The sequence below is a fragment of the Oncorhynchus mykiss genome, chromosome 13 (genome assembly GCF_013265735.2).
Source record: "Oncorhynchus mykiss isolate Arlee chromosome 13, USDA_OmykA_1.1, whole genome shotgun sequence".
Classification (NCBI taxonomy): Eukaryota; Metazoa; Chordata; class Actinopteri; order Salmoniformes; family Salmonidae; genus Oncorhynchus; species Oncorhynchus mykiss.
This window is the reverse complement of record NC_048577.1, coordinates 14859545-14872642: the sequence shown is the minus strand read 5'-3', so window position 1 is coordinate 14872642 and position 13098 is coordinate 14859545. Positions and strand designations below refer to the sequence as shown.

The 13098-nt window shown below is 45.4% G+C and overlaps 1 protein-coding gene across 2 annotated transcripts in view; it reads right to left on the bottom strand.

Annotated features, from left to right (window-relative positions):
• LOC110485738 (transmembrane channel-like protein 5) overlaps positions 1–13098 on the bottom strand; it is a 31613-nt gene that overhangs the window by 2510 nt on the left and 16005 nt on the right. For both annotated transcript variants that reach the window (XM_021556892.2, XM_021556891.2), the window contains exons 10-18: positions 11079–11223; positions 10540–10692; positions 9147–9325; positions 8623–8698; positions 8416–8513; positions 8168–8263; positions 6791–6866; positions 793–926; positions 233–406 (exon numbers count right to left, since the gene is read on the bottom strand). In XM_021556892.2, the coding sequence (XP_021412567.2) occupies positions 233–406; positions 793–926; positions 6791–6866; positions 8168–8263; positions 8416–8513; positions 8623–8698; positions 9147–9325; positions 10540–10692; positions 11079–11223 (1131 nt within the window). The remainder of the gene's footprint in view (positions 1–232; positions 407–792; positions 927–6790; positions 6867–8167; positions 8264–8415; positions 8514–8622; positions 8699–9146; positions 9326–10539; positions 10693–11078; positions 11224–13098) is intronic.

Here is a 13098-nt window from a genome sequence, read left to right as displayed (position 1 = left end):
GGATAAGAGTGACTAGCAAAATGTACAAGTCAATCTTTTGACAAACAGCTCAAACGATCAATCATTTCTAGGAATCATGATCAAGTTAAGTTTATGACTTATATGCCTTATATCACGTTTTCAAGACAACTGTCACTTTACCGTAAGACTGTGCTTTAAAACTACTTGTTACCTTCCTAAACACAACTTTTACCCAACATAACCACCTCAACATGAACAAAGATGAACTCACAGGATGATGAGGGAGATCAGGAAGTAGAATATCTCACTCCTGATGACGTGCTGGTAGATCCAGACAGTCCACTGAAACGCATCCACCCTGTTCAAATCGTCCATCCAGATCTGTATTGCACTGAAGGTGGTGTTGAGGCCCCTGAAGGGCCCACACTTGTCTGAGGGGGGCAGACTGTGGGAGGGATCAGGGGAGACATGGCAGTTTGAAATGCTTAGGTCAGAGAAAAGGAGCCAAAGTCAACCAACTTTCAATCATCCAACTTTCAGCACATTTTCAACTTTCTTACTAGAAGGTTTGAGTATAGCGTCATGCTTTTGAATAGCTGCTAATCAAACAGCATGATTACACGGACTATATCAGCCCCTAAAATTAAACCAAATCTGAATCAAGTTTAGCTCTTGGTTATCAATTAATGACAGACTCCAGTTCTTCTGAACGAGCCATATTTATCCAGAACTAGATGGAATCTGAACCACTCCATATAGCTACAATCTATGACAGCCTTAACATAACATAAGTCCCTAGATTAGCCTTGCCCTGACCGCTTATACACCTACGTCCACACGGTGTAGGCCACCATGGACAGAGCCCCCACGAAGGAAGGGAAGAAGAGGATAGCGATGAAGATGGTTTGCATCTGAGCCGCCCTGCCGGCTCGCCTGGGGGGCTGGCAGTTCTGGGTCAGGCTGACCTGGAGGACACAAAGTATAGACCGGGCATTACAGAGCTGGAGAGGGAGATAGAGAGAGGAGGAGCCTGGTCACGGTGTCTTGGCAATGGCACGATTTGATGAACAGGTGAACAAACAATGACCTTTGACAATAAGGGAGAACTGAGAGTAACATTTAACCTGCACATTATCCAGAAATAAAGTCATTATTGATTTGTCAGGGAGGTATTTATTTGTATTTTATTTCACCTTTATTTAACTAGGCAAGTCAGTTAAGAACAAATTGTTATTTACAATGACAACCTACCAAAAGGCAAAAGGCCTCCTGCGGGGACAAGGGGCTGGGATTAAACATTTAAAATATATATAAATATAGGACAAAACACACATCACAACAAGAGAGACAACACAACACTACATAAAGAGAGACCTAAGACAACAAAGCAAGGCAGCAACACATGTCAACACAACATGGTAGCAGTACAAAACATGGTACGAACATTATTGGGCACAGAACAACAGCACAAAGGGCAAGAAGGTAGAGACAACATTACATCACGCAAAGCAACCACAACTGTCAGTAAGAGTGTCCATGATCGAGTCTTTGAATGAAGAGATGGAGATAAAACGATCCAGTCGGAGTGTTTGTTGCAGCTTGTTCCAGTCGCTGGCTGCAGCGAACTGAAAAGCGACCCAGGGATGTGTGTGCTTTGGGGACCTTTAACTGGTATCATGTTATTGTATTTGATCAACTAAATCCTTTATTGCAGACACCTTCCACGTAGTTTTGTTGATGAACATGTAATGATTTCCCTGTATGTACCACAGGGAAAACATCTCTCTTTTCATTTCCAGGACACTCATATATGTTTCATCATTGTATTGGAAAATCCTAGTGACCATCGCTACCATCTATAAATAGAGCTAATTCTATGCCATTCAACCTTGTCATGAAACATTCAGCATCCTCTTCAGAAGAGAGTAACACGAGCCTGGCCCATTCTGCTATGGCATGGTATCTAGGGCAGAGAATCAACACCAAGGTTCAGCTTACTGTCACCTGAGTCAGCCATGGTCCTGTGTGGCACAGTTGGATGGAGTGCTGCGCTAGCAATTCCTGCAGGGGTCACATGGCCATACTAAAAATGTACTGAACAGGTTACCTTCTTTAGGTAGAAGAACCGTACTGAACAGGTTACCTTCTTTAGGTAGAAGAACCGTACTGAACAGGTTACCTTCTTTAGGTAGAAGAACCATACTGAACAGGTTACCTTCTTTAGGTAGAATAACCACACTGAACAGGTTACCTTCTTTAGGTAGAAGAACCGTACTGAACAGGTTACCTTCTTTAGGTAGAATAACCACACTGAACAGGTTACCTTCTTTAGGTAGAAGAACCATACTGAACAGGTTACCTTCTTTAGGTAGAATAACCACACTGAACAGGTTACCTTCTTTAGGTAGAAGAACCATACTGAACAGGTTACCTTCTTTAGGTAGAAGAACCATACTGAACAGGTTACCTTCTTTAGGTAGAAGAACCGTACTGAACAGGTTACCTTCTTTAGGTAGAAGAACCGTACTGAACAGGTTACCTTCTTTAGGTAGAAGAACCATACTGAACAGGTTACCTTCTTTAGGTAGAAGAACCATACTGAACAGGTTACCTTCTTTAGGTAGAAGAACCATACTGAACAGGTTACCTTCTTTAGGTAGAAGAACCGTACTGAACAGGTTACCTTCTTTAGGTAGAATGATTCCAAGAACACAGGATGAGATGTTACTATCCTTTGTGCAAGCACTTCCAAGAGTTAATGAACAGTGAGCCTGGTGAAATTTGGGGAGCGCATCATCAGTAGTGTACCTTTGGTTCCTAGGGTGTTTCGGCCTTTCACACTATACACCCTCCCCAAAGGCGGCCAGCGATAGGGTGATCAATCCTACGCTTGCGTCCCATTCCCAATTAGTCATAGGAGTTGCCTTGTTGATGATAGCCAACATCCCATGGGACTATGCATGGCAGGGGCATCCTCCTCCCTGAGTCAAGCATTGTTGACCGCATACCTCCTGGCCCTCTCACTTCGGGGCCCAGCTGGGGTCTTTCCTCTTCATCCAGAGCCACTGACTGCTGCCTTCTGCCGCCTCCGATACAGCTTTGATTGCCGAACGCTGGCTCTGGCCCTTAATTCCAAGGTCTCTAAGCAGTCTGGTTGTAGATGTTGCCACAAAACCTCTGCAGCCCACCTCCACTGGTCGGACTTCTGTGTTCCAGCCATGATGCCGTGCTTCGGCAGCTAGATCGGCATAGCGCAGATGCTTTCGCTCATAAGCCTCATCTACTGAGTCCTCCCAGGGTACTGTGAGCTCAATGATGAAGACCTTCTTGAGTGAACGGGACCAGAGCACCATGTCAGGTCTTAGGGTGGTGGTCGCGATCTCCGGAGGAAACACAAGTTGCCGGCCAATGTCAGCTAGCATTTTCCAGTCGCGGGCCAAGCGCAGCTGGTCTCGCTCTAATGGTGTCGAGCCGCGCTTCGGTGGTTTAGCCCCTTCGCGGACAAAGTTTGTCCGTAAGGGGTGTGATGCTGCTGGGGGTGGTAGGGAGTTGGTGGCAGCTCGCTTGTCCTCCAGGGCGGACGCAAGGTTTTTAAGGACTTGGTTGTGACGCCAAGTGTAGCGTCCTTGAGTGAGGCTTGTTTTACACCCTGTGAGAATGTGCCTGAGGTTGGCTGGCATGGAACAGAGGGCACAGTCCGGATCTTCACCATACCATTGGTGAAGATTAACTGGTGTTGGAAGGACGTCATATGTTGCTCTGATGGAGAAGCTCAACCGCCTCGCTTCCATGGCCCACAGATCCTTCCAGCTTATCTTCCTCTTCTCCACACTGTCCCATCGAGTCCACTGTCCCTGTTTGGAAAGAGAGACTGCCTTGGCCCACCTTGCAGCCTCCTCCTGATGGCGTACTTCCTGCACTACCATCTTCCGCCGCTCTGGTGCAGTGGCCTTACTCCAAGCAGCACGGCTAGTTAGCCCAAGGCCTCCTCTCCCTTGCTGAACATGACCCACAATGTCAGCATGTCTGAGTGCTGCTGTTGCCTCCTGGACTGCTTTTCCTGGCCTCCATTTGCGCCCAGTTGCCAAGGTCGGCGCGTTGTTGCTCACCACTGGGTCTCGAGATTCATTCAGTGTCATCTGGAGCCTGGTTTTTGAACACTTGAATTCCTCTGTTAGACTGGTGAGGGGCAGCTTGAGGACACCATCTCCATAGAGGCCTATGGTGGTAAGGCATCGTGGAACTCCGAGCCACTTCTTTAAGTAGCCTGTGACTCCTCTTTCCATCTTCTCCACTGTTGAGATTGGAACCTCATACACTGCTAAGGGCCACAACACCCGGGGTAGGAGACCAAACTGTAGACACCAGGCCTTTAACTTTCCAGGTAGCTGGGTGTTGTCGATGGACTGTAGGCTACTACTGATGTCTTTGCGCAGCTGTTGCACCTGGTCTTTGTCCTTCAGGCTTGCATCATACCACCTTCCAAGGCTTTTTACCGGCTGCTCAGACACTGTTGGGATTTGGTCATCTCCGATGAAGAATTTCAGGTCAGAGAGTACTCCCTTCACAATCGAGATGCTGCGTGACTTGGATGGTTTAATCTTCATACGGGCCCAGCTGATGTTCTCCTCGAGTTTTCGGAGCAGTCTCCTGGTGCATGGGACAGTGGTGGTCAATGTTGTAATGTCGTCCATGTAGGCTCTGAGTGGAGGGAGGCGGAAACCAGAGTCGACCCGCTGTCCACCAGCAACCCATTTTGAGGATCTGATGATAACCTCCATTGCCATTATGAATGCCAACGGAGAAATGGTACATCCCGCCATTATACCTACATTCAGGCACTGCCATGCGGTGGTGAACTCTGAGGTGGTAAAGCAGAACTGCAGATCCTGGAAGTACGACTTCACCAGGGTTGTGATGGTGTCCGGTATGTGGAAAAATCTGAAGGCAGACCACAGGAGTTCATGGGGCACAGAGCCAAATGCATTGGCGAGGTCAAGAAAGACTACATGGAGGTCCCTTTTTTCCACCTTGGCCATTTGGATCTGGTGCCAGATCATGCTGGAATGTTCCAAGCAGCCAGAGAACCCTGATATTCCTGCCTTCTGTACAGATGTATCGACGTACGCATTCCTTTGCAGGTACTCGGCCATCCTCTGGGCAATGACCCTAAAGAAGATTTTACCCTCGACATTCAGTAAGGAGATTGGGCGGAATTGGCTGATGTTCACTGCATCCTTCTCCTTAGGGATCAGGACCCCGCCTGCCCTACGCCACACTTTGGGTATTATCTTATTTTTCCAAGCTGTTCTCATAAGCCTCCAGAGGAACCTCAGGACGTCTGGTGCGTTCTTATACACTTTGTACGGGACTCCATTTGGCCCCGGGGCTGATGCTGTTCTTGCCCATCGAACTGTGTTTTCCACCTCTTTCCATGTCGGAGGGCTGGTCTCAATATGATGTTCCGGGGGTTCTGATGGGATGGCCAGATGTTCATGTCGCTTTGAGTCAAAGTTTGTTGTTCTCAGATGCTCCTCTAGGTCTTTCTTTGTTGTTTTTAGAGCTCCACTTTTTTCCTTCGTGAAGAGACTTTTAAGGAACTTGAAGGGATCTTTATAGAATCGAGTTCTAGTTTGTTCTTTCTTCCTTCTGCGTTTCCGTAGGTTCTCTGCTCTGCGGAGGGATGCCAACCGGGTTTTGATATCAGCCTGAAGTGCCTCTATGCCCTCCTTTTCCACTTCCGAGGCCTTCTTCCACTGTTTCTTAAGCTGTCGCCTTTCTTGAACGAGGCGCTTGATTTCTTGTTGCCTCCTGGAAACTGGTGGGGTTGGAACCTTTCTCCCGCCTTTTGCCTCTTCCACTCCAAATCTTTCTGTCCCGTACTCATAGATAATGTCCCCCATCCTCTCCAACTTCTTCTCCACTGTGCCTCGAAGTTTCTCGAGGGTCAAGGTAAGGTCAGTATTCACTGTTTCCCACAACTTCTTGTCACTGGCGCCAGGCCACTTCACATACGGCCTGTGCCCTGGTAGTCTCCTCTCGACTGCAGGTCTGGGAGGCTCGGTGAGTTCCACTCCTGTTGTTGGTTCCACCTCAGTTGTTACTTCGGTGCTTGAGTTTACGTCCTCCATGACAGTGGTGCTGATGCACTGCAAACTATGGTTTGCGTCCAGTTGCTGTGCTTCATTCGACTGATTTGATCGCTTTCGCAGAAAGTAATCAATGCGAGGCCTCTGTCTCTCTTTACCCAAACACCCCTTCTTCCCCTGGTGGATCCTCAACCCATGGTGTGATGTAACTTTCCTCCAACCACAGACACATACCTGCATCTGTTTGTGGCCCGCTGTTGCAGCAGAACTTGTGACAGTTGCTGTGGTGTTCTCTTGTGCTGTGCTCTCATTACTCGTAGTCGTTTCCGGTCCAGTCGTTACCATGTTGTCAGCCGATGAGTCATCTTCCGCCCCCGCTCTCGCAGACTCTAGGGGTATTCTCGTATGTTGACTTTCTGTAGCTAAAAGCGGGTGTTTCCAACATACTGCGAAGCATGGGAAACTACAGAAATGGGAAGCTACCCCATGACTGTCCCAGTGGGGTCTATTCCCTCCTGTCAGCCGTCTCTCCGTGCCGCCACAAAGACTTTCCCCTGTTGTCAGCTGATCTTTCTCAGCAGTCACTGGACAAGTCCAGATATTCAGATTCCAAGAACACAGGATGAGATGTTACTATCCTTTGTGCAAGCACTTCCAAGAGTTAATGAACAGTGAGCCTGGTGAAATTTGGGGAGCGCATCATCAGTAGTGTAGAAGAAGAACCATACTGAACAGGTTACCTTCTTTAGGTAGAAGAGGATGAAGAACTTGATTATCTGTATCACTGGGAGGAGGGGAGAGAAGTAGATTCCGATCCTGCAGACAGAAAAACATGGTTATAAGAATTGACCATATCTCATCCACAGTTGTGTTATGTTTACTATGAAAATAGATGGAGCTATAGATGAACAGAGATTAGAGTCGAGGACAGCACAGTTCAGTACAGTAGAGTACATTAGAGCAGTACATTAGAGTAGAGTACAGTAGAGTCCACTACAGTAGAGTACTGTACAGTAGAGGTCATTAGAGCACAGTACAGTAGAGTACATTAGAGCACAGTACAGTAGAGTATAGTAAATTAGAGCACAGTACAGTAGAGTATAGTACAGTATAGTAAATTAGAGCACAGTACAGTAGAGTAGAGTACATTAGAGCACTGTACAGTAGAGTAGAGTACATTAGAGAACTGTACAGTAGAGTACATTTGAGCACTGTACAGTAGAGTAGAGTGCATTAGAGCACTGTACAGTAGAGTAGAGTACATTAGAGCACTGTACAGTAGAGTAGAGTATATTAGAGCTCTGTACAGAAGAGTAGAGAACATTAGAGCACAGTACAGTAGAGTACAGTAGAGTAGAGTACATTAGAACACAGTACAGTACGGTACAGTACAGTACAGTAGAGTACAGTAGAGTATAGTAAATTAGAGCACAGTACAGTAGAGTAGAGTACATTAGAGCACTGTGCAGTAGAGTAGAGTAGAGTACATTAGAGCACTGTACAGAAGAGTAGAGTACATTAGAGCACTGTACAGTAGAGTAGAGTATATTAGAGCACTGTACAGTAGAGTAGAGTAGAGAACATTAGAGCACAGTACAGTAGAGTACAGTAGAGTAGATTAGAACACAGTACAGTATGGTACAGTACAGTAGAGTACAGTACAGTAGGGTCCAGTCAAGTACAGTACAGTACAGTAGAGTACAGTGCAGTACAGTACAGTAGAGTATAGTATAGTACAGTAGAGTAGATTACAGTCCAGTACAGTACAGTACAGTCCAGTCCAGTCCAGTAGAGTACAGTACTGTAGAGTACAGTAGAGCACAGTACAGTAGAGCACAGTACAGTAGAGTACAGTACAGTAGAGTACAGTAGAGCAGAGTACAGTAGAGTACAGTCCAGTAGAGTACAGTACAGTAGAGTACAGTACAGTAGAGTACAGTAGAGCACAGTACAGTAGAGCACAGTACAGTAGAGTACAGTACAGTAGAGTACAGTACAGTACAGTAGAGTACAGTACAGTAGAGTACAGTACAGTACAGTAGAGTACAGTAGAGTACAGTAAAGTACAGTACAGTACAGTAGAGTACAGTAGAGTAGAGTACAGTGTAATGAAATACCATGCCAGGGTCTGTGCATAGATCAGGTCAAGGACATTCCTGGCAACGTCAAACTCTGGAACTCCCAGGCTCTGTATGCATTTAGTCCCAATGACACTGGTGGAGAAGAGAACTAAGGAGTTACAGAAGAGCATTTTTCAAATGAAACCTTCCCTCCAAACAGAAAGATGAGTTACAGTATAGAATTCTACTGCATACTGTAGCATTTTTAGCTTTAAGTGAACACGTAATGGGAAAATGCCACTCACTTGCTCAAGAACTCTCCAAAGAAGGATCCTAACATTATGAAGAGGAAGTCCATAATAACCAGTCTGTACAAGGCTTGTCCTACGATGGACTCCCAGCACTAAGACAAACGATTGGAATCACAGTGGTGAATGAACACACAGTACATATCAGTGACAACCAAAAACATATTTGAAAGCATGCATGTGATTTGGTTTTAAAGGACTTACTGAAAATGTATTGGCCACATCCTTCATCCAGTAGTAGCAGAGAATACCCAGAATGGACATCTTGAGAATGACATTTCTAAAAAAGAAAAGGGCATTCAAAACATCAGTCTTCTAAAACCTTGTACAGTATATGACCTTTCTGTTCTTTTCTGATATTTTATTAAGCATATTTAGAATTTACGCATTACTGTAATATTTAATTCATCCATTGCTTTAAATTGATCATTGAGCAAATAGTTTTGATCAATCGATTTCAATATACAGTAGAAGTCAAAAGTTTGGACACACCTACTCATTCCAGGGTTTTTCTTTACTTTTACTATTAAACTACATTGTAGAATAATAGTGAAGACATCAAAACTATGAAAGAACACATATGGAATCATGTAGTAACCAAAAAAGTGCTAAACAAATCAAAATATAGAAAATATATAATAAAGAAAAACCCTTGAATGAGTAGGTGTATCTAAACTTTTGACCGGTAGTGTATGTATTTTTAAATGTGTTTTGTGTCCATCTCTAACCTGACTATGATGGCATAGACCTGCATGCGAGGGTTGGAGTAGTGTTCTATCTTTTTGAACAGAGAGTAGAAGAGAGGGACGACCAGATTGATCAGGGACACCACAAAGGGGAGGAGGAGAGTAGCAGCCTCCTCCAGGAGAGAGCCGGAAGAAGCTTTGTCCGCTGACTGCCTCGTCCGCTGGAAAGATACCATAGTAGGTCAGTTTGTCCTGATCTAAGGACAGTTTTGTGTTTCCCCCATGTTAAAAAGAGGATTTGGAGAGAGTGAGCTGTTCCCAGGTCAGTGCATAGAAGCAACCAGCCTGGAGAAAAGATAAGACACTAAAGTCTGGACTTAATCAATCACAGCTTTAGCAAGATAAAGTGTCCAGTTTCCATTTGAGATTTACCCCGATGTTTTACACAAAAGGCTCAGATTTTTCTGTTTCCATCTACGAGGCCCGGCACCCATGTCTCACTGGACCATGGCTACGGCTGACCTGCTCTGACTTGGAGCCAAGGCCCTGGGTACTTTTCAGCTGGCATTTACACAACAATGGCTAACAGTGGACTTTAACACCTTGTCACAAAGCAACAGTCTTGATGATGCAGATGTTGTTGATTCTGCTCTCCCCAAGTCTTTATCTTCACACTCCTGATGGAAACACAAACACTTGAGCTTCCATTTACAATAAATCAGTGGTGACACAATGGTGTAGGGTAAGTCTTAGGTGCTCCCGAGTGGCGCAGCGGTCTAAGGCACTGCATCAGTGGTAGAAACATCACTACAGGCACCTTGGTTCGAATCCAGGCTGTATCACAACCGGCCGTGATTGGGAGTCCCATAGGGCGTCCGGGTTTGGCCGGTGTAGGCCGTCATTGTAAATAAGAATTTGTTTTTAACTGACTTGCCTAGTTAAATGAAGGTTAAATGAAGGTTAAATTGAAAAAACGATAGAATAATCATTTGGTGGAAGTGTAGCAATGATGTCCCACTAACACCATTATAAAGACCACACCCTGCACTGCCAGGAAAGGAGTATTGTATTGATGCTATATGATGCAGATATGCTCAGGTACACACATACACTATGACACACTTTGAATTACTGTACACAAGGGTATGTCTTATACAATAGTCATCGACACTGGTCCCGGAGCTACACAGTGTGAGGCATTTGTTTTAGCCCAGCACTAACACACCTGATTCAAAGTAATCACCACCTGGTCTTCATCATACTTAGATGGATCAGGGTCAGCTGATCCCCGGATCATACATTAACAACACAAGCCTTATCAGGAAGCCACGTGTCATCGTGTCACAACGTTTACGTAAGGTCTCCCTTGGGAAAGAGTTCTTCTGACCTCAATGGGACTTCCTGGTTATATGAAAGTTAATAAAATGTACCATACCCATGTGTCATATTGACACAGGAAGTAGACACTGGCGCCACAGCCCAAGGCCATGCCCGTGGAGAGGAGCCAGGTACCCAGGAAAACCCCATAGTGCTTCAGCCTCTCTGTCAGAGGTAGCAGGGCCACCTGGACCTTTTCTGATAAGGACTCCTGGTGGGGAATGGAAACATTATTTCAAAGTTATTTCACAGTTGGTTATCTGAGAGAGATCCTATTTGGGCCCCCTAACAAGTCAGAGAGCAGAGTATTCTATGTATGGAAGAGCAGATAAGTACTGAGTCACAAGTACTGGGCATTTATCTAGTCTCGCAAATGTGGGATTTGTTCAGCGATATTACATTCTTTCTTGTAACAATGCTACAGTTATGATATGGCCATGAGGTCAACAAAGCTACAGTAATGAGATGGCCATGAGGTCAACAAAGCTACAGTAATAGTTTATCAAAAACAGTGACATTAGTCGCTTGTAAAAGCCTGATAACTGGCCAGCTCACACAAGATTTGGTTCTGGTTTCCGAGATTACAGTGAAAGTGACCTTGAGTTGGATGCGCAGATTGTTCTTGCGCTGTCGTACGGCTTTCTCGTTAGTCACACTGAAGTCCCAGCTACACAGGAGCTGCCAGGCTCCACCCAAGCCTGAGTCTGCAAGGACATACTTCTTCCTGAACGAGCTGGCCATGCTGCAGAGAGAGAGAGGGGGGAGGTCAACAATCCACAAAAGTGAAGACAAATTTGACCCCAATAACTACAGTGGGATATGAGTCAACAGCAACCTTGGGAAAATCCTCTGCATTATGATTAACAGCAGACTCATACATTTCCTCAGTGAAATCAATGTACTGAGCAAATGTCAAATGGGCTTTGTACCAAATTTTTCACCGACAGACCACGTATTCACTCTGCACACCCTAATTGACAAACAAACCAAAACAAAGGCAAAGTCTTCTCATGCTTTGTTGATTGAAAAAAGCCTTTTGACTCAATGTGGCATGAGGGTCTGCTACACACATTTTTATTTTTAAGTTGATTTATTTTCCATTTTGTACTTTAACATCACTACAACACTGTATATAGACATAATATGACACTTGAAATGTCTTTATTCTTTTGGAACTTATGTGAGTGTAATGTTTACTGTTAGTTTTGAATCCAAGATGACGTAGCAGTCAGACGTCTTTGTCTTGTCTTGTATATGTCTTTTTATACCTTTTTCTTCGCATTCTTTTTAATATTTTCCTAAACCTCAACTTCAAAATAATCTGCTGCAACCCGCCTCACCCAATGTGGTGTGGATCTGTTTTTTTTTTTTAAGTATTTCTATTTACCTCCAAACTGGAATACCTCAACTGAAGCTAGCTAGCTAACTAGCTACCAGTTATCAGTCAGCTAACCTTTAGCTCGGAAAGCTCTAGCCAGTTTGTACAACGTGTTTCAAACCCGAGCATACCGGACCTATTTTTCTCTCCATATCCCCGGATTCCTACCGCAAACTCTGAACCCTTTCATCTGGATCATGGCAGCTAGCTAACCGCAACCTGGCGCAACCTGACTACTCCTGGCTAACGTTTCCGTCCTGTAGCAAGCACCAACTAGCCTGGGGCTAGCCCATGCTAGACCCATCTCCCGGCTAGGGCTCCTGGGCTACTCTTGAAGCCCACTCCTCGGCTACAATATCCAGACACCTTCTACTGCCGGTACGGGGCACGGAACCCCGCCGATCCTTCACAACTGGAATACACACATAACAGGCCCCTGAGGCACGGCATCCCCTGAAAGACCATTCTGGTAACCGTGGCTTGCTAGCTATCTATAGCATATTAGACTGTTAACTGATCCACCGGACAATTTCTTGGACCAGTATACCCGTTTTGCCAATTGGACTTGACCCCTCTGCTACTTGGAACCCTACTAATTCCACGACTGGTCTATCGACGTCACTGCACGAGGAGGCAAAAACAGATTTTACCCCCATTGTGACATCCCTCTAAGGCCCTTATGCTAGCTTGCTAGCCCCGGCCTGCTAACTGCTAGCTTAATAGCACCGGCCTGCTAACTGTCTGAATTGCCGTGTCCCAGGCCAGCTCAACCACTCACTGGACCCATACGATCACTTGGCTATGCATGCCTCTCCCTAATATCAATATGCCTTGTTCATTACTGTCCTGGTTAGTGATTACTGTCTTATTTCACTGTAGAGCCTGTAGCCCTGCTCAATGCCTTAACCAACCATGTTGTTCCACCTCCCATATATGTGATGACATCACCTGGTTTAAACGACTCTAGAGACTATATCTCTCTCTTCATCACTCAATGCCTAGGTTTACCTCCAATGTACTCTCTTCCTACCATACCTTTGTCTGTACATTATGCCTTGAATCTATGCTATCCTGCCCAGAAACCTGCTACCTTTACTCTCTGCTCTGAAAACGCTAGACGGTCAGTTCTTATAGCCTTTAGCCGTACCCTTATCCTACTTCTCCTCTGTTCCTCTGGTGATGTAGAGGTTAATCCAGGACATGCAGTGCCTAGCTCCACTCCTACTCCCCAGGTGCTCT